The sequence below is a fragment of the Ambystoma mexicanum genome, chromosome 5q (assembly GCF_040938575.1).
Source record: "Ambystoma mexicanum isolate Mex_15411 chromosome 5q, UKY_AmexF1_1, whole genome shotgun sequence".
Classification (NCBI taxonomy): domain Eukaryota; kingdom Metazoa; phylum Chordata; class Amphibia; order Caudata; family Ambystomatidae; genus Ambystoma; species Ambystoma mexicanum.
Genome location: NC_090933.1, coordinates 430,214,542 through 430,237,999, shown reverse-complemented (window position 1 = coordinate 430,237,999; position 23,458 = coordinate 430,214,542). Strand labels below are relative to the sequence as shown.

General features: G+C 40.0%; 1 protein-coding gene across 1 annotated transcript in view; it reads right to left on the bottom strand.

Moving 5' to 3' along the window:
- Positions 1-1,345: 1,345 nt before the first annotated feature.
- LOC138498272 (histamine H3 receptor-like) overlaps positions 1,346-23,458 on the bottom strand; it is a 412,215-nt gene continuing 390,102 nt past the window's right edge. Inside the window, exons 3-4 of the mRNA XM_069622111.1 lie at positions 1,964-2,327; positions 1,346-1,389 (exon numbers count right to left, since the gene is read on the bottom strand). Coding sequence (XP_069478212.1) covers positions 1,346-1,389; positions 1,964-2,327 — 408 coding nt within the window. The remainder of the gene's footprint in view (positions 1,390-1,963; positions 2,328-23,458) is intronic.

Below are 23,458 nucleotides of genomic sequence, written 5' to 3'. Positions count from 1 at the left end.
GGAAGGAGTTGTGTGATACTCCAGGGGTGTGACAATTTTCACTTTGGTTCATTCTTAACTCTCTTAATACCTTGTAGCACTTAATGATTCCTTATAGGAATTCAGAATGAACATAGATGCCATAAGCGCTTAAGGGGTTGATTATATGACAAAGACGGCACAGAAATAAGGGGTTAATGATATGTCACTGATGGCTCAGAAAATACTCAGAATCCTTGCGGAAGTGCAGGAGTTTATTTTGTTCGACTGCACAAGGTATACAGAATGTTGTTTGAGCAATGATTCACTTGTTCGGGAAAGCGGCAGGGCAGTAGTTCGATCGAAGGCAGCAGCTGGTGAAGGTATTTGTGGAGTGGTGCTAGACTGGTCTTTATCTCTCATCTGCCCAAGAACCTCCTCCCTAACCCAGTTGTCCTGGACTACAGTTAGTGTTATCACTTGCTGACCACATGCATTCTTGCTTAGACTCACAATTTGTTACCTAAAAGCAGGCTCAATGACTCCCAGAAGGACTTCCTACCTTTGCCTACTGTCGACAAAGGTTAGTATTCTAATGGGGAATGGAGTCATGACTTGCAATTGTAATATTTACCTGGTTCCACGCATGACCACTGTTACTTTCCCTTCTACTCTACCTGCCTCCTCTCCTTGACTCCTCCCCATCAACTTTCTCTCACTCTGTTGTTTTACTCTGCATTTCTCCTGCCTCGACCCTTTGATGTTAACTCCCTATCGTCCCACTCTACTACTAACACTCTGGGCCTCATTACAAGTTCAGTGGTAGCCTTGCTGGTAAAACCGGCAGGCTGGCACCGAACTTGCGAATTATTCCGGCACCCGGGAATAGGCAACTACCAGATTTCACAACCCTGGCAGACCCAGTAATTGCCCATTCCCGGGTCCTGGAAAATATTCTTCCCCTTCCCATTTGAACCCCACACGCTCAATGGGAATGGGGAGGCTTGATGCACCGGCACCATTCGTGAATGGTGCCGGTGCATCCAACATGGCCTGCTACAGTACCCTTGCACCAACTATCCAATACCTCACGTTTTTCCAATAACCGCTTCCGCACTCCACCGCACCTTCCTTGTCCCTGCTGGTCTCTTGTTCCACCACCTCCACCTCCTCTGACCTCACTTGAAAAACCCACACCTTTCTGTTACCTGTCTCCTCCTTTTCATTCTGGAATAAGTAGTCACTAGGATTAATCCTATACCATTGATATGGTATATTGTTTTAGTGAAACAGTATTTGTAAATCTGTTTTAAATACATGCATGGCAAGAAAGGTCAGAATGTCCATGGCATTACCATTTCAAATGTATTGAAGGCTAACACAAATGTTAGATCATTTGTTGTCTTTCTTCTATTATACCTAAGTTAAATCCTAGAAGAAATAATGGTAATGGGGAACTCATTTAGCATGTTTATCAATATTCAAATTGTAAAAAGAATTGTACAGTCAAAAACCTAATGAGGAATTCCTTGACAAAGTAGCAACTTAATTTGCATTCTCTGTTGAATGGTCATATAATACATGATTCAAACGGCAAGAAAAAGAATCTTTTTGAAAGCTCTCCTGATTTTCTTATGACAGAGAGGGTATAAAAAGGGATTGATCGAGGAATTCATCCATAGGACAGAGAGAAGAAAATCAAATACGAAAGATGGTACACATGAACCTTGGCATATGGCTCGAATACTCAACGTCAGCGTGTAAGGGCCCCAACAAGTACAAAAAGCAATGACAATAACTGCGAGAGACTTGGCTATTTTTTCATCCTTCTTTAGCTTAGATTGGAGAACTGCATTGTGCTGGCTTAAATGGTTTTCTTTCTCTGACGACGTAATAGAATCTCCTTTTGTGGATAATTGAGGGGCCATCATTTCTCCATGGAAACAAGTTTTAATAGACCATTTTCTGGAATGTGTAGTTATCGCTTTGGGAAGTGGTGGCTCACCAGTGAACGCATCTCTTTTTTCTTGCATGGGGCAAATGGATATTGTGTTGCTTTGTGGCAGGTTCTGGGTGATCAGTTTATTTTTGTTTCGTTGTTTGATGTTCCAGTAAATAGTAAAATTGAAATATACAACAGCGATGAATGGACAGTAAAAGAATAACACTTCCATTAAAAGTATAGCATGCCACGCATTCTCAAATTCATATGAACAAGTTCCCTCTGGCACAATACTGTATCCTACTACAATGTCCCAAAATATAGCGATAGGTGAACACAGAATGAATGCCACCACCCATGCGGTCCCCATTTGAATGAAGGTTGTCTTGGCCAATTTACTTGTTCCTTGTAGAGCTCTGTAGGAAACCTATGGAGTAAAACATGTTCTTAATAAAACAATCAATAGCATATGAGTAATAAATCATGAAGCACTATTTGTAAACATCATATTTGAATGCTCTTACAATTGGCAACACATTTCAGCTTTTTGTCTGATATTATGATGATTTACCCTGCACACTTATATTTTAGTTTGAGCTATTAGGTGTTGCTTGCAACACCTATAAGCCTAAACTATTGATTTGATAACAGATAGGGAGAAATGGCTTATGAGAGGGACACACAGTAGGTATTGTTTGGATATTTGCTAACCCAATGACTGCCGTTGGCTATGCTAATCCCTATGTCCATTCCCACCTAGTTCCTGCCCCTCCCTGTCCAAAACACCTCCTCCTGGGAATTCTTTGAGCTCAGTTTAATCAAGGAATATCATCAAACGTTCCATTCAAAGTGCATGCCAGTGTTTTGTCAAAGCAGTCTCTTGAGAGTTAACGACTTAGTTTGAGTTGTAAACCCACTATTGGTGTAATAAAAATGTTGTATTCAGGTTGCCTTCAGTCACTCGATTTATAAGCACTCTGCGTGTCCTTCACTGAAATCCTGTAAAAAACAAGCATTGTCAAATCCAACAGTTTTGGCTTGCGTATAAGTATTAGGCATTTGTTAGACACTGCTATTAAATGCCCTGGTACTAGTACCATGCTGCACCGAGTACCATCAATGGCCAGTTGATAATACTGTGGCTGTGCCTGGCAAGTACCTTTCCCATTACTACAAAAAAGCCCAAACTGCTGGCATTGCCAATACATATTACAGGTAGTGAGTGGGCTTAAGTTTGATATCCAAGGGTTTACCTCTGTACCTCTGTATCTGTATAGATGTGTTAACAATGTAGCTTTATAAAGGAACATTTTTGACAATGGCAATGGTTGATGTGCCAGTGGGTCTCCTGCATGCGATTTTAAACATTTACAAGATGGAATGGAACATTAAAATAGTAAAACAAATTATGATTTGTGGGCAACATTTATTACTGGAATCCTATGGAATCCATCTGGACCTTTGAGACAGTTGATGCTAAAAGTGATATAGATCCATATGGTGGTTGCCTGAACAGAGAAAGAATATCCCACTATTTTGGTAGATCTTGTGAATGGGATGACAAGGAGAACTGTGCCTAATCTAAGGTTTCTGTTGGGCATGTAGGGGGTGAGCTTGTATTGTAGATATGTTGGGCCATTGTTGTTCAGAACATGGTGGGTGATGCACATAGCCTGGAAAATGAACCAACACCCGATCGGTAGCCAGTGAAAGACACGTAGCCCGGGAGTGATGTGCTCAGTGTTTTTGCCCAGTTGGAGCACTCTCAGATTAGGTTCTGTGGTGCCCAGGTATACAATGTTAGCATAGTCTCAGTGGGAAAGGATGATGTCTGTGATTGCAATGACTCTGTATGGGAAAGTCAGATAGGGGAAGATGCGTTTGAGGATGTGTAATGTAGATAGCAGGATTCTGACACTTAATGAATATGATGTGATAGGGTTAGATTTGTGTCCATGTATCCCAGGTTCTTTACTGTGTTGGAGGTAGAGGGGGAATGGGCTAGGGAGGGTGGCTCAGTAGTGGATTGGAGGAAGAGGGCTGTCTTCCCACAGATCATGACTTAAGATTTTCGGTGGTTGAGAAGTAGGTGTTTAGCAACCATCAAGTGGCAGGGTCGGGGGAAGTGTTGGAGGGGTTCTTTGTGATCCTGAAGTTGATTTGGGTGTCATCTGTGTAGTTGTAGCAAGACAACCCATGTGAGCGGATAAAAGCGGGTAATGGGCTATGGTAGAGGCTAAAGAGCGGAGGTGAGAGACAGGCACCCTGTGCTACTCCGAAAGTGACAAGGCACAGAGTCAAGGAGAATGGAGGCATGCATATTATTTGGGATTTGCTGGAGAGGAAGGAGAAGATCCACTTCAATTTTGCATCCCTGATGCCAAGGGAGTGGAATATGTCTGTGAGGATCCACTGGTGAATGGTGTCATAGGCTGCTGAAAGGTCGAGAAGGATTAGACCTTCTGACTCTGAGGTTCTTATGGAGGCTAGGCATGATTCAGTTCCTCATAATGGTCTGAAGCCAGATTGGGTGGGGTCAAGGAGGTGGTTAGTTTCTGTAATAAGGCATAGCTGGGTGTAGGCTGTTTGATCAATTAGTTTGGCTTCGAAAAGGTTGTTTGAGATAGGTCTGTAGTTGGTCAGTAGAAGGGGGTCAAGAGTGTTTTCTTTTAGCAGGGATATGATGTGGGATGACTTGAAATCTGCTGGGAAAGTACCTGAGGTGAGGGATGTATTAATGATTGATTTAGCGATGCTGCTCAGGTTGAGGAAAAGGATTTCTTTTAGAAGAGAAGGAGGGCAGGTATGTTCAGGGGATTATGAGGGACAGCTGCTAGCTAGTAGCTTTCACAATTCAGGGTGGGGGGTTGAAGAAAAAGAATAGAAGTGAATGGGTGGCTGGTGGGTCTGAGAGCCCGTTGTGGATGCAAGGGCGTGGTGCATGAGTGAAGCTCGTTTAGCCCAATGTTGAGGTTTCTTTCCAGGGCTATATGTAGGAAGTGGTCAGAGAGGGAATCACAGAGCACTTGTGTGTGGATTGAGGAGGGGGAGGTGCAAAGAGGGGACCCGAATTCTGAGATGATCTTGTGGAGTTCCCTATAGGTATAAGGGGCAATTCCAGTAAAAGGATTTTTTGTCCATGCAGATTTCTACCCTGTAGGCTTTGATCTACGGGGGTAAGATGTTCTGGTCTGTGTCAAAGTGTCTGCTCTCCATCTGCGTTCAAGAATGTGGTTTTTGGTTTTGAGAGATTTGAGAGTTTGGGTGTACCATCTGGGAGAGGGCCCTTGTCTGTTGGAGAAGGGTCTGATAGGGGTGAGAGTTGTAAGAGCTTCAGAGAGCATAGCTTAAATTGGCTGATGGAGAGCTGACCCATCTGGAGCGAAAGAAAGGGTAGAGAAGCAAGTAGGGATTTGGACAAGTCCTGGGTTACTTTCACCTTGTGCGTAGAGGAGAGCAGTAGAGGGTCCTAGGGTAGTCAGGCAGATATATTGACTGCAGTTGAGAGGGTGCAGAAGATGGCTGCGTGGTCCGCCAAGTAAGTGGCCAAGGTGGGAACATGGAGATAAGTTCAGTAGAATTGAAGGTCATATTCCAGGTGTCGCCAGCAGGGTGTGTGTGGCCAGGTACTAGTTGTGTCAGATGAAGGAATTCTAGGTTATCCAGGATGTGTCATATCATGAGGTTACGAGGTTCGTTGAACAATATATATAAGTCCTATAGCATGGTGAGGGAGGGGTGAGTTACCAGGATGTCAGCTAGTGAGTCACTGAGGTTTTCAGCACAATTTCAGTTCTAGCCCAGAAGTCTGTATATGAGAAGCTGCCAGTAAGTGTAGGGGTGATGAGAAATGTCACTATGAGGTATTTGCAGGCTTGTTCCTCAGTGCATGAAATATACAGATGGGATTTGTAACGATAGCAGGGTGGGGTATTGGCTGGTGATTATTAAGAGGTGAGTAGTTTCTAATGGTGGGACTATTGTCTTTTTGCGGGGTGGTAGGGGAGGATGGGTATATTGATGTTACTTTGGAGTGAGTATTTGTTGCTTGGATTCCCCGGGCAGAGTTTAGGGATGTAATGGGTGCATCATGACGTGTTGGTTGAGAGAAGGGAAATGGGGAAAGGGATGGCAGGTCTGGTGGAGGAGGGGTCTGGTTGGGGGCTGGGTGAGATGCAGGGGGCCTGGGTGGATGGTGCAGCTGGACAGGTCTAGGGAGGCCGGTGAGGGATGGTTTTCCCCTGGGCAGCAGCCATGTTGAGGAGGGAGAGGTGGTAAATAGGGGTGGGGTCTGGATGAATGTGTGGAGAGGTTTCTGGTGCGCCATAGTGCCCCCTAACTTTGGAGCTGCTTAGCATGCCGAAGGACCTCCAGCCTCCACCTTAATGGATGGAGGTGTAATGGAGAGGCAAGAGACCCAAGAGCAGCTGCACTTGAGTGTAATGTCTGTGATAGGTAGATGAGAGTGCAGGCGGATCTCTTATGGGGAGTAGTGCGTAGGCGGTTGCAGTGAGGAGGAGAGGAGCCATGTGAGGTGAGATAAACAGCGTCTAACTCCCGCTGAAGTAAACGCAAGCATGCAAAGTCTATCCCTGTGGGTACTGCAGAGTAGTGGCACAGAATAGTACCTAGGTTCAACAACAGCCAGGTACAGATACAGGCCTACAGTAATATACCTGTGGGAAAAGATGCAGGGTAGTGGCACACAATGGTAGCTAGATTCAAAATACAGCTATATTTAACATACAGACCTACAGCACTATCCTTATGGGAAAAGAAGCAGGGTAGTGGCACAAAGCAGTAGCTACAACCAGAATACAGTTGAATTCAAGATACAGGCTTACAGCATTATCCCTGTATGAAAAGATGCAGGGTAGTGGCGCAAAGCAGTATCTAGATTAGAAATACTGCAAAATTCAAAACACCGGCCTATAACAATATCCCTGTGGGAAAATATAAAGGATAGTGGCAAAAACCAGTAGCTAGAATCAAAATGCAGTCAGATGCAAATGCATGTTCATGTCAGTGCTTATGTGCAAAAGACGTTGTTCCTAACTGATTGTTTCAGCAGATAGACAGATTGGCTTGGCAGATGCTGGGGCACCCATAGCAAAAAGGCAATGCAGGTGCCCAGGGAGCGGCCCTATGCCTTTCCCCTTAGCTGGCTGCCCGGGCAAGGCTAAGGGTTTCTGTTAAAAAGGTGTTGCCTTCCGGGTCCCTTGACCTGCTCACTAAGCCAATCACAGTGTAGAGGGCCTGAGGGGGGCTGAGCAGCAAGGGCTCGATGGAGGGAGGTGGGAAGCATGGAGAGTGTTTTACATATAATACACATACATTAACATTATGAAACAGCCAGATCATATATATCCACATAATTGAGAAAATAAAATGTTTACATACCCAAAGTTGATCAGTAACCAACAGAATAAAGCGGCGTGGGGGAAAGAAAACAATGCATATTACATGGCCCACGGTAGTGGGCGTGTAGTTATGGTTAAGTTGCGAAACCCCTAGGAAGAGCTCTTTTTGAGTGGCTTATAACTTTGCTCTCCCTGGACGAATCCTTACCAAACTTTGCAAAAAAAGTATATGGCCCACACAGAATTTTCTTGAAAAGTTTAGTGAGGTTTGGTGCAGGGGGGGCAACGTTATAAGGGGGGTCCCAACATTTTATTTTTTTCTCATAGAGTGAATGGGGAAAATACTTTGCTCACGCCTACAGCTGAAACCGCTGGACGGATTTGCACCAAATTTGCAGCAGGAGAAGTGGCTTGGTCCCGAAAGCGTGCTTTTAAAAATTTGGTGTAAATCCGTCATTAGTTTTTAAAAAACAACCAATAAGTAGGTTTAAAAAATGTGTGATATCTATGTCCGCTCCGCGGCGACATTTTCCTGTTCGCTCCGCGGACAGGACACTGATTGGCTAATTGGCTTGTGTCATATTCGCGGACATACGACGTGTTCGCTGATTGGCTGGGTTGAAGCATGAGATGCGTCGTATTGTTTTGATGCATCCGCCATCTTGGATCCGGACAGCGCGGCGACGAACGGGGGAAAAATACAACTTTGGGGAGTGTGTTGGTGTGTAAGAGTGCTTGGCGAGGCTGGGGGAGTAACAGATGGGTCAAATGCGATATTTTTTTAGGTGGCAGGTGCTCCTGATGTGTTCGTCATGTCCGCGGTCACATAAAAAAATGCACTTCTGGCTATTTAAGTTTAGTTTATAATGGTTTTGGGTTGTTAGTATAGCGTTGATTGTAATTAATATCCTGTATAAGTGTCCCATATAGCACAGTAAAAATGTTTGATTCTATGGGTGTGTTATGCTGTGGTGGATGTGGCCAGGGCCTAGAGTCTTGGGTGCATGGCCTATGGCCATAGACATCCATCAAATATCCACAAATCTAAAGTTTATGTACTGTTTGATTTGTATAGTTTGTATGTGAAGTTTTGGCTAAGTCATGCAATTAAGATTGTAGAGTTTGGTAACAAGCACTGCAGTATAACATATCCATGGAAGTAAACATTTTGGATTGTGGTGTGTGGTTATATGATTGCTTCAATGGCTGTGTAATCGAGCAGTATTTGTGAGTTGAATTATTATATACTTACTGTTTGATTTTTTTGTGATTGGATATATTTTCTTCATGTCTTAGGTAACTGGAGCATATATTCTTTTTCAATTTCTGTGATAAAAGAAAAGATAATTTTAGTGTAGGTAGTTCATAATGAGCTATTGCATTGCATAATAGACATTTCTGCATTATTTCAACCCTTATATTTAGTATTTTACAAACCAGTGTTCTGTGCAATTTGCTCAGTTTCTGTGTTTGTTTATTAAATCATTGAGTCTGTGGGAAAACCTTTTTTGTTATGGTACAATATATTTCTTTCTTTGTTTTCAGTGTTTATTTGTTGTTTCTGACTCATGATCTATCTGTTGGCTTGTTGGCTTGTTGCAGAATTTTGCAGTGTTTGATACTTGTTGGTGTATTCTAATTGTTTACTTATAATTTTATGCTAATATTCTATCTTTTGGCTTGTTGCAGATTTTTTGGGGTAGTTAGATACCTCTTGGCGTATTCTAACTGGTTATAGATTTTTATGTATACTTTCAAGTTATTCATCTATCTGTTGGGTTGTTGCAGATTTTTGGGGCAGATAGATACCTGTTGGTGTATTCTAACCGTTTATAGTTTTCTAATTGAAGTTTTGTTAATGTGTATGCATAGATTAGTTATTAAATTTTGGTTTTTAAGAATATTAAATAAGCGTTTATAAGATTTACTGGTAATCTCTGCTTTAGAGTAATTGTACTATCATTACATTAAAATATCCACAATTCTTTTTTATATATGCAGTGTAGTGACCTGCATTGGTTGTGGCTCCAGCGTGGTAGATTATACCTATTGTTGTGAAGGTTTTTTTACCGAGTGATACTTGACCATGTGTGAATCCAGTCAGCTAGCAGTTGTTTTGGTACCATCTGCATTGTAACGTAAAAGCATTAGTATTACATATTTACTATGTGTTTGTATTTGTAAGGTGGAGCGATTATCTGAATTGCAGGTAGTACATAATCTGCCATGGTTTGCATTCTGTGCAAGTTGCTGAAATGGAATGGATTCACAGTTAGGTATTGATACATACACAAAGCGTTCATTAGGGATATGTTCCTGTGCCACATGGTTGCAGAGAGTGCATGTATGTTTCCGCATGTATGAAATCTGAAAGATTTCATTTATAGGTATGTTTTTGTTTTCCAGTACTTGTAGTAAGTACATTAGCAATTCTTGTGGATCTTCTTGTGAGTTTATAGTGAATTTGACCATTCCAGCACAGTAGTCCAATTCTTGTCTTATTCCATGAACACTGTATGTGTTGTCAGGATTGTTGCTTGCATTTCTATGAAGGACTAACATTTGCAAACACAATTGGTCTGTATTGTGTAAGTAAATGTTGTTAATAATTGGTGGCAATTGGAATAGAATATTAATTGCTACATTTGCACAGCAATTTACACCAGTTATATTTGTACAGTTGAATGGACCTGATAGTTCTGTGTCCAAGTCATTTCTTCAGAGTGTGTGTTGCTTCTTTGAAGAAGTACCTGGGTTACTTTGAGTAGTAGATTCTTCTTTGGTTGTAGTAATCGATGAAGTATTAGCTTCTTTTACTCTCTTTGGAGGATTTGCAGTGAGATCCTGTTTCATTTTTGAGTGAAGTAGTTTTCTTTTTCAACGTTTTGCTTTTTGTGGAACAAGATAGGTTTTTGGATCGGAGGTGTCCAGTGAACATAGTCTATTGTATTCTAGAATGCAAGGAATATCAGCATTTACTTTACTTGCATCAAAGTTGATTAGAAATAGACCGTCAAGTTTACGTACGCATGTGAGTGCTTCATAGCTCATGCCTTCTTTAAAGACTGTGCTCCCAATATCTATCAATGCTTTATCTAGGGTAAGACCTTGTGATTTGTGAAGGGTGACTTTGTATGCTAGAGTTAGAGAAAATTGTTCTCTGCGTACATACAAGTCTTTGGAAAGAAGGAATCAGGCTTTTGAGCATCCTATCCTTTTAACTTCCGATAGTTTTTCAAAGAGAATATTGGCAAACTGAATGCTTTTGTCACGTGGGTATGTTTGAAAGCCAACAACTGTACCAAGTGCTCCATTAACTAGTCCTTGCTCCATGTCAAGGTTACATTTAAGCATTACTCTACAGTTTAAAGATAATTTTAATATTTTCTCCAAACCAGCTGTGTTGTAGATAGAGTTTTATAAGGTATTTAGTCTTGTTGTGGCTTGTTGATACATTGGTAGTGTCATACCATGTACGTCCAGTTTGTCTGTGGAGCAAATTTCAATTATTGGTTGCATTTCTTTTTTCAACATTGTTTCATTGAATTTTGAACAGCTTGCAAGAGTTGGCATCAAGGATATACAATTGACATTTTTGTGTGCTAATTTTTACATGACATCAGTAACACATGAGTTATTGCCATAGAGTTCATGGATGTGCCGGGTTTTTAATATTGATTGTTCTTCTTGAGATAGTAAACCAACTCTAATACTTTTTAAAATGTTGGTGTATGTGAGGTCTGCAGACTGGCACATGTTTTCTGTTAATTCTCTGTATTGGAAATGTTGCAAAAGGTTGACATTTCCTATACTGCCAACAGTTTTAGAGCAGAGTTTGTGCCCTAAGGTTTTAAAAATAGGTTCACATTTCACTGGTGTCAATTGAAGAAGATCTCCAAAAACAATAATGTGTTTTCCTCCAAAGAGCTCTTCATAGTCAGTTTTGAGTACTTCTTGTAATTTGAGGTGAATCAAAGCCATCATTAGGTTGGAGACCATGCTCACTTCATCTATTAATAGCATTTTCATTTGTTTCAAAACTCTGTATAGTTCCATTGCATGTTCTGTTGAAAGTGTGTAATAATCAAATTTGTTTCGGTGTTCTATTGGAAGGAGTAGTAATCAGTGTAAAGTGACACCGCCTATGTTGTAGGCAGCTAAACCTGTGGGGGCAGTTACAACAGCTGACAGTTTGTTGTTTGTCAATTGGTGAAGGAACTTGCTGATGATTTTGATTAATGTTTTTCCTGAACCAGCTTGACCACTGACGTATAGCAGTATAGGTTTGTGGTTTTGGCAGGCAAGTACACTTTTTGTTTTTATGTTGTACATCATGTTCAATTTCTTTTGTTACTTCTTGGAAAATGCTGTGCTGCTCATTGTTCAGTTTTGATTTCAGTACAGTTAAGTCTTCTGTATATTCTTCATAGTGACACATAGTGTTTTCTAATTCTGTCATAGCTATTTCTGCCTCATTGCTATTAGTCGCTGTCCCAGTGGTTCTTGGCTTCCTGTTACAGAAGGTTGACTACTGTCGGGAGTGTCCTTATCTAGTTGGGCCTTGAGTTCTTCTTCGTGTTGCTGTTCATTGTGCAACATTGTTTTGTACTGTGTAAAGTTTACATTGGTTATAGTGCTTTCATTTGCTTTGAAAGCGTCTTCATAGGAGTGATAGATATCTAGTAACTCTTCTTCTTTTCTCCATGGTTTAAAAAGTTGTAGCAGGGACCTGTAATATAGTTCTTTATGTTGAGGAGTTTTTAATGACAATTTGATATGATTAATTAAGCTTCGTTTGGTAAGTTTCACTAAGCTGCCTTCACAATTTGTCATTGTGTATCTATGCTTGTTTTCATCTGGTTTTATATTATTTTTTTATGTGAAGTTTTGGGCTATGTAGTATAGACACATGGTTTCCAAATTGGTACTCCTGTTTGGGTAGTATGTGTCTAGTAAATTGTTTTTCAAAATTTCTTGGCTGTTGGGATCATTTTTGGCTATTGTTTTTATGTCCTCGTATGATTTGAGAACTCTTTTTCTAGATTTAGCAGGACCAAGACTTAGCCATACTATATTTTCAGATTTTCCATACAAAGCATTACCGGTTAAATGGTCTCCAGCTTCATAGCAGCCACATTCTCTATGAGAGAGCATTTTTATGCCTAAGCTGTACAATTTCTGAGACAGTGTTTTGTCTGATGATAGGTCATCCCAAAGGTCTTGAAGCTCTGTTTTCTCTGCTTTGGTTAAGTAGGCTGTAACATATTGTGCAACTGAATTGGAACTGTATGCAATGTACTGCACATATATGTTTGCATTCCATAAGAGGGCAATGATTGCATTGTAACTATTGATATATTTTACTTCTTCTATTCTTTTTATGTAATATGTGTTCTTAGGTGATTTACCTTTAACACTATGTCTAACTGAAGACATTAAGTTGTTTACTTGACTTGTTGTTGTAACTGTTCTAGGGAAACTAAAGCAGCATTTGGTGTAGTATTTCCCTTTTTTTTGTATATGCGAGGACAATATTTCCCACATTTGTGTCTTTGAAATAGTGAAATATGTGCATGAAGATCACTATTTGTTGTTTGTGAAGGAATTTCACAAGTGACATATTTTTCGATAAACTGTAAAACAGTGCCATCACTGTCTTGACCAAATTTAGGAGCATCTTTAATCCATAAAAGCATTTGGATATGTGGTGCTCCTCTGGATTGGTATTTTTTTCTCCAAAAGAAGTGTTGCACTTCTCACAGCGGAGGAACAGTTTTATTACAAATAAAGTGCAGCATAGCAATGAAGTGATGATGGAAATATCTTGAAACATTAGCAGGATCTAGAGAGCAGAGTTCTCCAGGTGTTACTATATCTATGTTTGTTTTGTTTTTGTTTGATATACGTGTTATGTAAATATTCCCATGTATATTCTGCACAACTTAATATAACAAACCAAGTGGGTGGGCCAAGGTTTCTTATCATACAAAGTACATCTCCGTGACATTGGAACCAATATTCTTTTGTACCACGCATGTTTGCTAACAGATTTGTAATGCTTGATTGTAGAACCTCATCTTTTTCTTGCACTTTTTGTAGTAATTGCATAGCTGACATATTTTCAAAATGGGTACCTGATTTCAATCTGTGTGCAACTCCGTAGCATAGAGTTGATAGTACACTTTCAAAGAGTAGGTGGATTATGTATTCCACATTTTGTCTAAATCTGGGATCTTCAGAATACATTTGTAATGAGCGGCATTCTGATGCTGTTATTTGAGTGGGTCTATCATCGTACCTTCCTCCTTTCCCAGTAGGAAAGAGTCGAGGAAAGCAAGTGCTTCTATACTTTTTTTCCATATGCTGATTGGTGACCCTTTGGTCTGTCGCATTTGGTATATTTCTAGTGCATCATTTATGGTGTCTTTAGAGTGTAATGGATGAATTGTATAATGGTCTAAAATACTGGATACTGTAGCAGTATCTAGAAGTTCATATTGACCAGTTTCTTGTGACTCTTGAAATATTTCAGTGGTTTCCCTCAGGTTTTGTTCAATATTAATTTCTTTCTAGTATTCATTATTGTCTTTTAGATATTGCAAGGCTTGTCTAACTTTATGTAAGTCTATGATTTATTGCCAATGTTTTTGTCTTTTGTAGGTACACCCTTTACTAAGACAATTAAAGATTGATCTATTGGACATTGCCCTCCCAGAGTATGTACATTTTCTTTCTTTCTAATGGCAAATAAACTACTTTGCCACAAATGCCTTTCACTAGTTCAGAGTGAGGTAATTTTGCTGTTTTTGGTTGAAGGCCTATTATTGCTGGAAATGGGAGCACTGTTTGAATTATGATGCTCTCATATAAATTGAGTTGTTGCAGCGGTTTTGGTAGTAGGAATAATTGCAAGTTATTTGTTATAGCACGTGAAGGATTTCGGTTTTTGTCAAGTTTTGCAGTGCAGTAACTGCAAAGTATTAAGGGGTCATTTATTTCGTATTTGTTTTCTGCTATAAGGTAGAGAGCTAATTGAAACGATTTGGAATCTTCATTGTCTTCTATTTTGTATGTTATGTCTACAGTTTTTGTGCCAATTTTATAAAAAGTGCTGTGGCAACAAACACACACATGGTTTGGTACTTCAGTGGATGTACTTTTAAATTTTAGTATTTCTTTTTTGTATGTGTGTAGTACAAGGTTGCCATTTGTACAATTGTTCCTAGTCTGTTGAAAAGCTATTGCATTTTGTAAGTGGCTTTCACTTTCAAAATATTTTCTCTGGATATGCTCTATTTCTTCGAGTAGGTCTTTGGCTGTACCATGTAGAAGATTGTTATTTAAATTGCCTAATGCTAAAGCTGGAATTTTAGCGTAGTACAGTTTATGGACTCGCTTTCTTATAGTTGAATGATGTGTTGATATTATTTTGATATGATGGAAGGTGCTTTTGCAAATAGGTGCTGAAATGCAGGATAATGAATGTCCTTGTAGTCCTGTGTATTTGCGCACTGGAAAGGTATCCATTTTTTATAGTAGTTTCATTTTTAATGTGTCTTTGCCTTTCACATACTAATTGAGTAACTGGCGTAAAGATTTGTAAGATTTTTTGTCAATTTTACACATTGACGTGCACGTCCATTTGTACACTGGATGTTTTGGTTCAGTCGGATGGAGAGGTCATACTGAGTTTTCTGGGGATATTTTTGTAAGCAGCATTTATTGTTCCATTATGGTATTATTAAGTTGTTCATACCCTCGTCCACTGCTATGTTTGGCAATTGTGTTTGTTTGCTTTGTTTGTATGCTTTTTCATTGAAATATGGCTCTGTGCTCGTGGTGTGACTCCATTCACCTCAACAGATATTTAAGAAGTTATTTTTGTTGACAATCCGTTTATTGAGAAGTCTTTCTTGTAGTTTAGTGGTAAGTTTTGTTAATGGTTTCAATCTGTTTAGCACTAAAATAAATAACTTTCTTTTGAGAAATATTGCACTGTCTATGAGAGCTTCTAAGATACATTTTCTGCGCTAGGTTTTAATGGTTGTGCATGATTTCTCTCTTGTTTTTATAAGATTCTGAAGGACTCTGTAGTGGAACATTTTTTGTAAAATACTTTTTTTGGTATGGATACTTGCCACTACATCAAGATTTATAGGAGCAATATTAGCAGTAGTGGTAGCAGAATTCTTGTTAATCACTTTCTGTTTCATTTTACATTTTGAAATAGGAGGCAAAGTTTTTGTACTGGAAGCTTATTTTGTTTCGCTTAATGACTCTATTAGATCTTTTGTTTGAACTTTTTGTACAAATTCTGCTAGAGATGGATGCTTATTTTGGACACTTTTATTTTGATTTGCTCTACTTCTGCATTGCTTTCTATGGACTTGCTTTTTGGTAGGTATTCTTTGGGGTCTGTTAGAAAAAAAGAAGGTATGGCTTGGGCTGGTCTTCAATGTATGTGTTCTGTGTGCATGAGTGTCTGAGTATGATGGTAAGGATGTATGTGGAGGTGTGTGATTGTGCAATGGGCAGCTACAACTAGTTGGGAAGGCTATTCTTGTATTTGTGAGTTACTATACTGGGGTTCAGATGACAATACAAAGTAAGCTAGTGGTGAGGAGAAGCACTAATACTAAATCTAATGGTATAGAATTAAAACAATTCTTTGTTCTGCAATAAATAACATTCTAGGGGCTGATTCATGGAATTTGTGCGCCGGAAAACAGGTATTTGTGTGCCATTCCACCCGCAAATCCCTGTTTAACAAATGGGGATTTGTGTGCAGAATGGCGCACAAATCCTGTTGTTTTGGCACACAAATTCCATGAATCAACCCCACAGTGTGTTTGAGTAACAGTTAGACCATTATGGTAGTATTGTACTTACTTTTTTTGTTTGGAATGAGCAGGTTTCTTCTGAGTTGTTGTTTGTACTTCCGATGTTGCTGCTTTTCAGGAGAGTGGTCTTCACTGCAATTGTAAAAGAAAGTAGATAGTAATTTTGTGTGTTTATAGCACTGTTGTTAATTTAGACGTTGATTTATATGTTGTTGTAGTAGTATTGTTGTTTGAAAACTGAACATAGTGTGTGTATGCAGTTTCCTTTGACTATGTGCAGCCTTTATATTTTACTTGCAATCTGTTAGTTCAACATGCTTTGCAAATGAGTATAATACTAAGCGTATGAAACTAACTTGGTTTATTAAGGCTGTGTTATTAGATGTTAGGAGATAGAAGAAATAATCAAATACTTATTTTGCTATTTTTATAGGATAAATGGCAGAAACTGTATAGAAAAGCATGGAATTTATGCATTTGTGAATGTGTGGGTAATAAAGCAGAAGGATGTGATGTAGAGGCAGTGGTGTTATTTCAGCCGGGAGCTTTTTTTATGATAGTGTCTAGCTGTGTGAGTGTATAAAGATGCATGAACTTATCCTGGCTGTGTGTAATTTTATAATACACTACTAACACGCCGATTCATGGAATAATTTGCGCGGCGCAAGTGGGCAAAAACGTGCGAATCGCAGAGGAATAGCGAAAATCGCAGTGCAAGTGCGAAAATCGCACGAAAAGCAGCACACATCGATTCATGGAAGTCCGTGCGTGAGAAAACCAGCGGATGTGCGATAAAAAAGTGCGCGGCGCACGTTGGCGCACAGGCCATCTAACAGCGTGCGCCAGGTCACAGCGAAAATCGCACAGGCCAGAGCGAAAATCGCACATAGCGCGGCACACGCAACAAAAGTAGGCGGAACACGGGCGTAACACTCAGAATGGGGAACAACTTGCCAAAACGTGGGCGTCACGGGGGAAGTACAGGGCACAAGTGCGCGGAACGCCCACACGCTAGCCTACAACACGTATTCATGGAATAGAATAGGGCAAAAAAGTGCATGCTCAAACCAGCGCACAGGCACAAACACGACCGCCACAAGAAAGCAGGCGGTAGCGTCTCTGCGGCTGTAAGAAATGTGCGCCAAAAGGTGCGCCAACAAATAGCACCTATATACTGCCATGATGAATGTCCTATACTGTGGCCCTCCAGGACAAATGACGTGCAAAGGGGTACCCACAAACACGGACCCGCTGACAAAAAATACGTGTGCGTGTATACCGGGGTGCGCGGGAAGTCTCACACGCAATTTCAGCAGGGTACGTGTATTTCAGGGGTGCGCGGGAAGTTCCACACGCGATTGGGCCAGTGCGAGCAGGGTACGTGTATTTCTGGGGTGCACGGGAAGTTCCACACGCGATTTCAGCAAGGTATGTGTATTTCAGGGGTGCGCGGGAAGTTACACACGCGATTTCAGCAGGGTACGTGTATTTCAGGGGTGCGCGGGAAGTTACACACGCGATTTCAGCAGGGTACAATACTGAATAATTGAATGTCCAAGCCACTTCTTGGTATTTTGACTTGTGCTGAGGTTTTGTATCAAGGTTCACTGGCAATGTATGTCATTTTCAAAATCTCCTGCCACATTTGATTGGATGTTATTATTCTGGATATAGGAATTGTTTGTTTATTAGGCCCATCACTTTGCACGTTGCTGACCATCATGAAGAGTTCCATAAGTCCATGTTAAGGTTTGTATCACGTGAGTGCTCGGAAATATGACATATGATGTCACATTTTAAAATGATTGTTTCGACCTGGCCTGACCTATATAGTATAGTCAACTTTGGTTACCCAAACTGCTTGCTTTATTTTACTGGAAATTCTTGTGTGTGCAAGCGCGTGCTTATTCTTAGTAATGTATCATGGTCTATGGTCTAATTGGAACATTTCTAATGTTTGTTAAAGATCCTTGTCATCTAGTACTTTGCTGCTCTAACAGTTACAATGTCCTCGATTCTGGCAGAGTTGTACAGCTTTGTTCTTCATTGCAATGTTTCATAACTGTTGCTTGCTACTGCTTTATTAAGATATCATGGAGGCGTTGCTTTCTAAAAATACAACTTTTTGGAACCGTCTATCCGTAACTTTGGCACTTTTCTGAAAATGTATGTTCTTCTAAGGCTTAGAAGAACACGAATTTAATCGATTCGCTTTAGACGTGTAATCCATCCTTTCCTAATGTGGGGACCACTAGAATCAAGGAGGCCTGTAGACGTGTTGAAATGGAACAATAACGCATTAGTGCATATTTAGCATAATGTCCTATTCTTGCGGATACATGTAGGGACCTCTGTCAAGGTGGGGTCTCTGAAATGTTGTGTGTGGAATATTCCCAAGACTCTTCTGCTGAGCTCTCTGCCTAGATGTAGATTCCATGAGAAAATTGAGTAAAATAGAGATACACCTTTATGGTATATTTAGGCGATGTCCTAGGGCTTCTAGTTGCTTTTTCTGCAAAGAAAGTTTTGGCGCCTTCACAGTCAAGTTTTAAAATCACAGAACATGCAGGTTTTGATACTTTTTATTGAACTAACTGGAGCTGTTATGCCTAACTGGAACAGTGCATTTGGAACAGTGCATTAGCTATCAAAGTCGCATAGACTTCTTCAGAGTGAAATAAGTGGCAAAGAAGCACACACTGTTCATTCTCATGGTGAAAAGAAAAAGGTGTTTTCAGCTCAAACCTAATTGGGTGAAGAAGTAGCATACAAGGAATGATGGAATGCAGGCCCGAGATGTATGCATTAGGACGATTAAACAGGAAGGCAGGGACCACACAACAGCTTTCACTGAACACAATTCACAATAGCCATGCTTACAGTAAAAAAGAAAAAATATTACACAGCCAACAGTAGTGGCTGTGCAGTTATGGTTATGTTGCTAATCCCATAGGAAGAGCACTTTTTGGGTGGCTTATAACTTCGCTCCCCCTGGCCGAATCCTCAGCAAACTTTGCAAAAAAAGTATATGGCCCACTCTGAATTTTTTTTTTCAAATTGTGATGAGGTTTGGTTCAGGGGCGGCAAAGTTATAGGGGGGGTCCCAACATTTCTTTTTTTCCCATATACTATATATAATGGGAATAAACCTTTTGCATGCCTACAGCTCAAACCACTGGATGGATTTCCACCAAATTTGCAGCAGGAGCGGCAGCTTAGTTCCGAAAGCAAGCTTTTGTTAATTCGGTGTAAATCTGTCCAGTAGTTTTTTTTTTAAATGGCCAAAATGTAAGGCGGACGCGCTTCCCTGTTCGCTCCGGGGACAGGATATCGATTGGCTTTTCGGCTTGCGTTATGTCCACGGACAAGCAACGTGTCCGCCGATTGGCTGGGGTGAGGCGTGATGTGCGAGGTTCGTCACATTGTTTCCATGCGCCCGGCCTCTTGGATCCTCTGACAGCTCGGCGACGAACAGAGGCAAAATGCAGTTTTGGGGAGTGTGTTGGTGTGCAGAAGTTCTTGGGGAGGGTTGGGGAGTAAGAGATGGGTCAAATACTGTATTTGTTTAGGTGGCAGGTGCCACTGATGTGTTAGGATAGGTCCGCGGTAGATGCGGTTGTCCGCGGACATAACAAATGCACTAGTAGCTATTTTACTTTAGTATGATGTTGGTTTTGGGTTGTTAGTAAAGGATTGATTTAATTAATATCCCCTAGAAGCAGCCCATATACCACAGTCAAAATGTTTGGTAGCATAGGTGTGTTATGCTGTGGTGGCCGTGTCCAGGGCCTAGAGTCTTGGGTGCATGGCCAAAGGCCGTAGGCCGTAGGCCATGCACCCAAGAGTCTAGGACCTGTCCACAACCACCAAACCATAACACACCCATAGAATCAAACACCCATCAAATATCCAGAACGCAAAAGTTTGTGTACTGTTTCATTTGTACAGTTTGTATGTGAAGATTTGGCTAGGCTAGGCAGTTAAGATTGTAGAGTTTCTAATAGGACTGCATTATAAGATACCTTCGGAAGTAAATATTTTGGATTGTGGTGTATGAGTGTGTACATTTTCTTTGATATCTAATGGTAAATAAACTACTGTACCACAAATGCCCTTTACTAATTTAGAGGGTGGTAATTTTGCTGTTTTTGTTGAAGGCGTATTATTGCTTGAAGTGGGTGCACTGTTTGAATTATGATGCTCTCATATAAATGTTGTTGTTGCAGGGGTTTTGATAGTGGGAATAATTCCAAGTTATTTGTGATAGCATGTGAAGCTGTTTGGTTGTTGTCAAGTTTTGCAGTGCAGTAATTGCAAAGTATTCAGGGGTCAGTAATTTCGTAAATGTTTTCTGCTATAAGGTAGAGAGCTAATTGGAACCATTTGGAATCTTCATTGTCTTCTATTTTGTACGTTATGTCTACAGTTTCTGTGCTACTTTTATAAAAAGTCCTGCGGCACCACAACACACACACATGGTTTGGTACTTCACCTGAGGTACTTTTAAACTTTAGTATTTCTTTTTTGTATGTGTTTAATAGATGGTTGCTATTTGTACAGTAGTTGGTAGTTTGTTGTAAAGCTAAAGTATTTTGTAAGTGGCTTTCCCTCCCAAAATATTTTCTCTGGAAATGCTCTATTTGTTTGAGTAGTTGTTTGACTGTACCATGTAGAAGATTGTTATTTAAATTGGCTAGTGCTAAAGCAGAGCTTTTAGTATAGTAGAGTTTATGGACCCAATTTTGTATAGTTGAATGATGTGTTCATATCATTTTGATATGATGGAAGGTGCTTTTGGAAATAGGTCCTGAAATGCAGGTTAATAAATGTCCTTGTAGTCATGTGTATTTGTTCACTGGACAGGCATCCATATTTTGCAGTAGTTTAATTTTGATTTTGTCTTTGCTTTTTACATACTGATTGAGGAAGTGGCATAAAGATTTGAAAGATTTTTTGGAAATGTAACACATTGATGTGCACGGCCATTTGTAGACTTGACGTTTTGGTTTATTAGAATGGAGAGGTGATACTGAGTTTTCTTGGGATATTTTTGTGAGCAGTGTTTCTTGTTTCATGATGATGTTATTAAGTTGGTTATACCCTCGTCCACTGCTATGTATGGCAATTGGGTTTGTTTGCTTTTTTTTATATGCTTCATTAAAATATGGTTTGGTGCTTGTGGTGTGACTCCATTCACCTCCACAGATGTTTAAGGAGATATTTTTGTTGATACTCAGTTTATTGAGAAGTGTTTTTTGTAATTTAGTCGTTAGTTTTGTTAGTGGTTTCATTCTGTTTAAAAATAAAAAAAATAACTTCCTTTGAGAAGAATTACACTGTCTATGAGAGCTTTTAGGATTACTTTTCTACGGTAGGTTTTAAGGGTTGTCCATGACTTCTCTCCTGTTTTAATAAGATTCTGAAAGACTCTGTGGCGAAACATTTTTTTGTAAAATATGTTTTTTGGTCAGGTTAGTTGCTACTATATCAAGATTTATAGGTGCAGCATTAGCAGTAGTGGTAGCTGTAGTCTTGTTAATCACTTTTTGTTTCATTTTAAATTTTGATAGTGGAGAGAAAGTTTGTGTACTGGAAGCTTGTTTTGTTTTGCATAATGACTGTATTAGCTGTTTTGTTTGAAGTTTTTGTACAAAATCTGCTGGAGATGGATGATTATTTTGGGCACTTTTATTGTGATTTGCTCTACTTCGGTGTTGCTTCTATGGAGTTGCTTTTTGGTAGGCATTCAAGAAAGTGTGGGTTGGGTTGTTGTGCCGTGTATGCGTGCTTTGTGCATGAATGTCTGAGTATGATGGAAAGGATGATTGTGGAGGTGTGTGATTGTGCAATGGGCAGCTATATCAAGTTGGGAAGGTTATTCTTGTATTTGTGTGTTACTATACTGGGCTTCAGATATGACAATATAAAGTATACAACTGGTAAGGGGAAGCACTAATAATACATCTATTGGGAAAGAGTTAACACACTTCTTTGTTCTACAACAGTAAAATGCTAGTGTGTTTGAGTAACAGTTAGAACATTATGTTAGTATTGTACTTACTTTTTTGTATGGAAAGAGTAGACTTCTTCTGAGTTATTGTTTGTACTTCAGACATTGCTGCTTTTCAGGAGAGTGGTCTTCACTGCAATTGTAAAAGAAAAAAGCTAGTGAATATGTTTGTTTATATCACTTTTGTTGATGTAGACATTGGGGGTCATTATGAGGTGGGCGGTAAGGGATTACCGGCACCGGTAAGGGTACCAGTGCCGGTAATCCCTTACCGCCCTACTACGAGTTCCCTTTGCGGGTCCTTCATTAACGCCTGGTTTTACCAGGACGGGACCCGCAAAGGGATACCGGGGGCCAATAACGGTACTGCAATTTGCGGTACCGTTATTGCCGCCTTCCCCCTTCCCATTGAGCCCTATGGGGGCTCAAATGGGAATGGGGAATGGCTCTGGTGAATGGGGAATTACCGGTCCCAGCAACCTCGGAATGGACTGGTAATTGCTCCATCCACCAGACCGGAGTCGGAACGATTTTGGAGGCAGCCATGGTGCTAATAGCGCCATGGATACCTCCAACCTCGTAATGACCCTCATTGTTTTTTTGTTGTTTTTGTAGTAGTAGTGTTTTCTTAGAACTGAGCATAGTATGCATATGCACTTTCATTGCCTATGTACATCCTGTATATTTTATATAGAATCTGTTAGTTGAGTATGTTTTCAAATGAGTATAATAGTAAACTGCATATAGCACACTTGTTTTTTAATGTTATGTTATTGGATGGTAAGAGGTAGAAGAAATAATCATATGCATTTTATGCTATTCTACAGGGTAAATGGCAGAGATTGTACAGAAAAGCATGCAATGTATGTTTTTGTGAAGGTGTGGGAAATAAAGGAGTAGGATTTCATATTGAGGCAGTGGTGTTGTTTGAGCTGAGAGCCTTTGTAATTATATCATCTGTGTGTGTGCTTGAATGAAGATGCATGTACTTATTCTGGTTGCGTGTAATTTTATAACACACTGGACATTCGTTTTATAATTATACTGTTATTTCTGCCATTTTTTAATATTAAATAAAAAGAATTAGATAGCTAGATATTCAGTTCTTTGATGTCCTGGGTGTTAGGCTTAGCAGTGCACGGTGGTGGCGCGAGTTATGGTTGCTTAGCTTACCATAACTGGCGAATTTCAAGGGTTTTTCGGTTTTACTTGGAACCATAACATCCCTTTAACAAAGTTTTTTCACTGAATTTCATAGGTTTTTAGCAGCGCAACTTAACCATAACGTCCCTTTACCAATGTTTTTTCACTGAATTTCATAGGTTTTTAATAGCGCAACTACCATAAT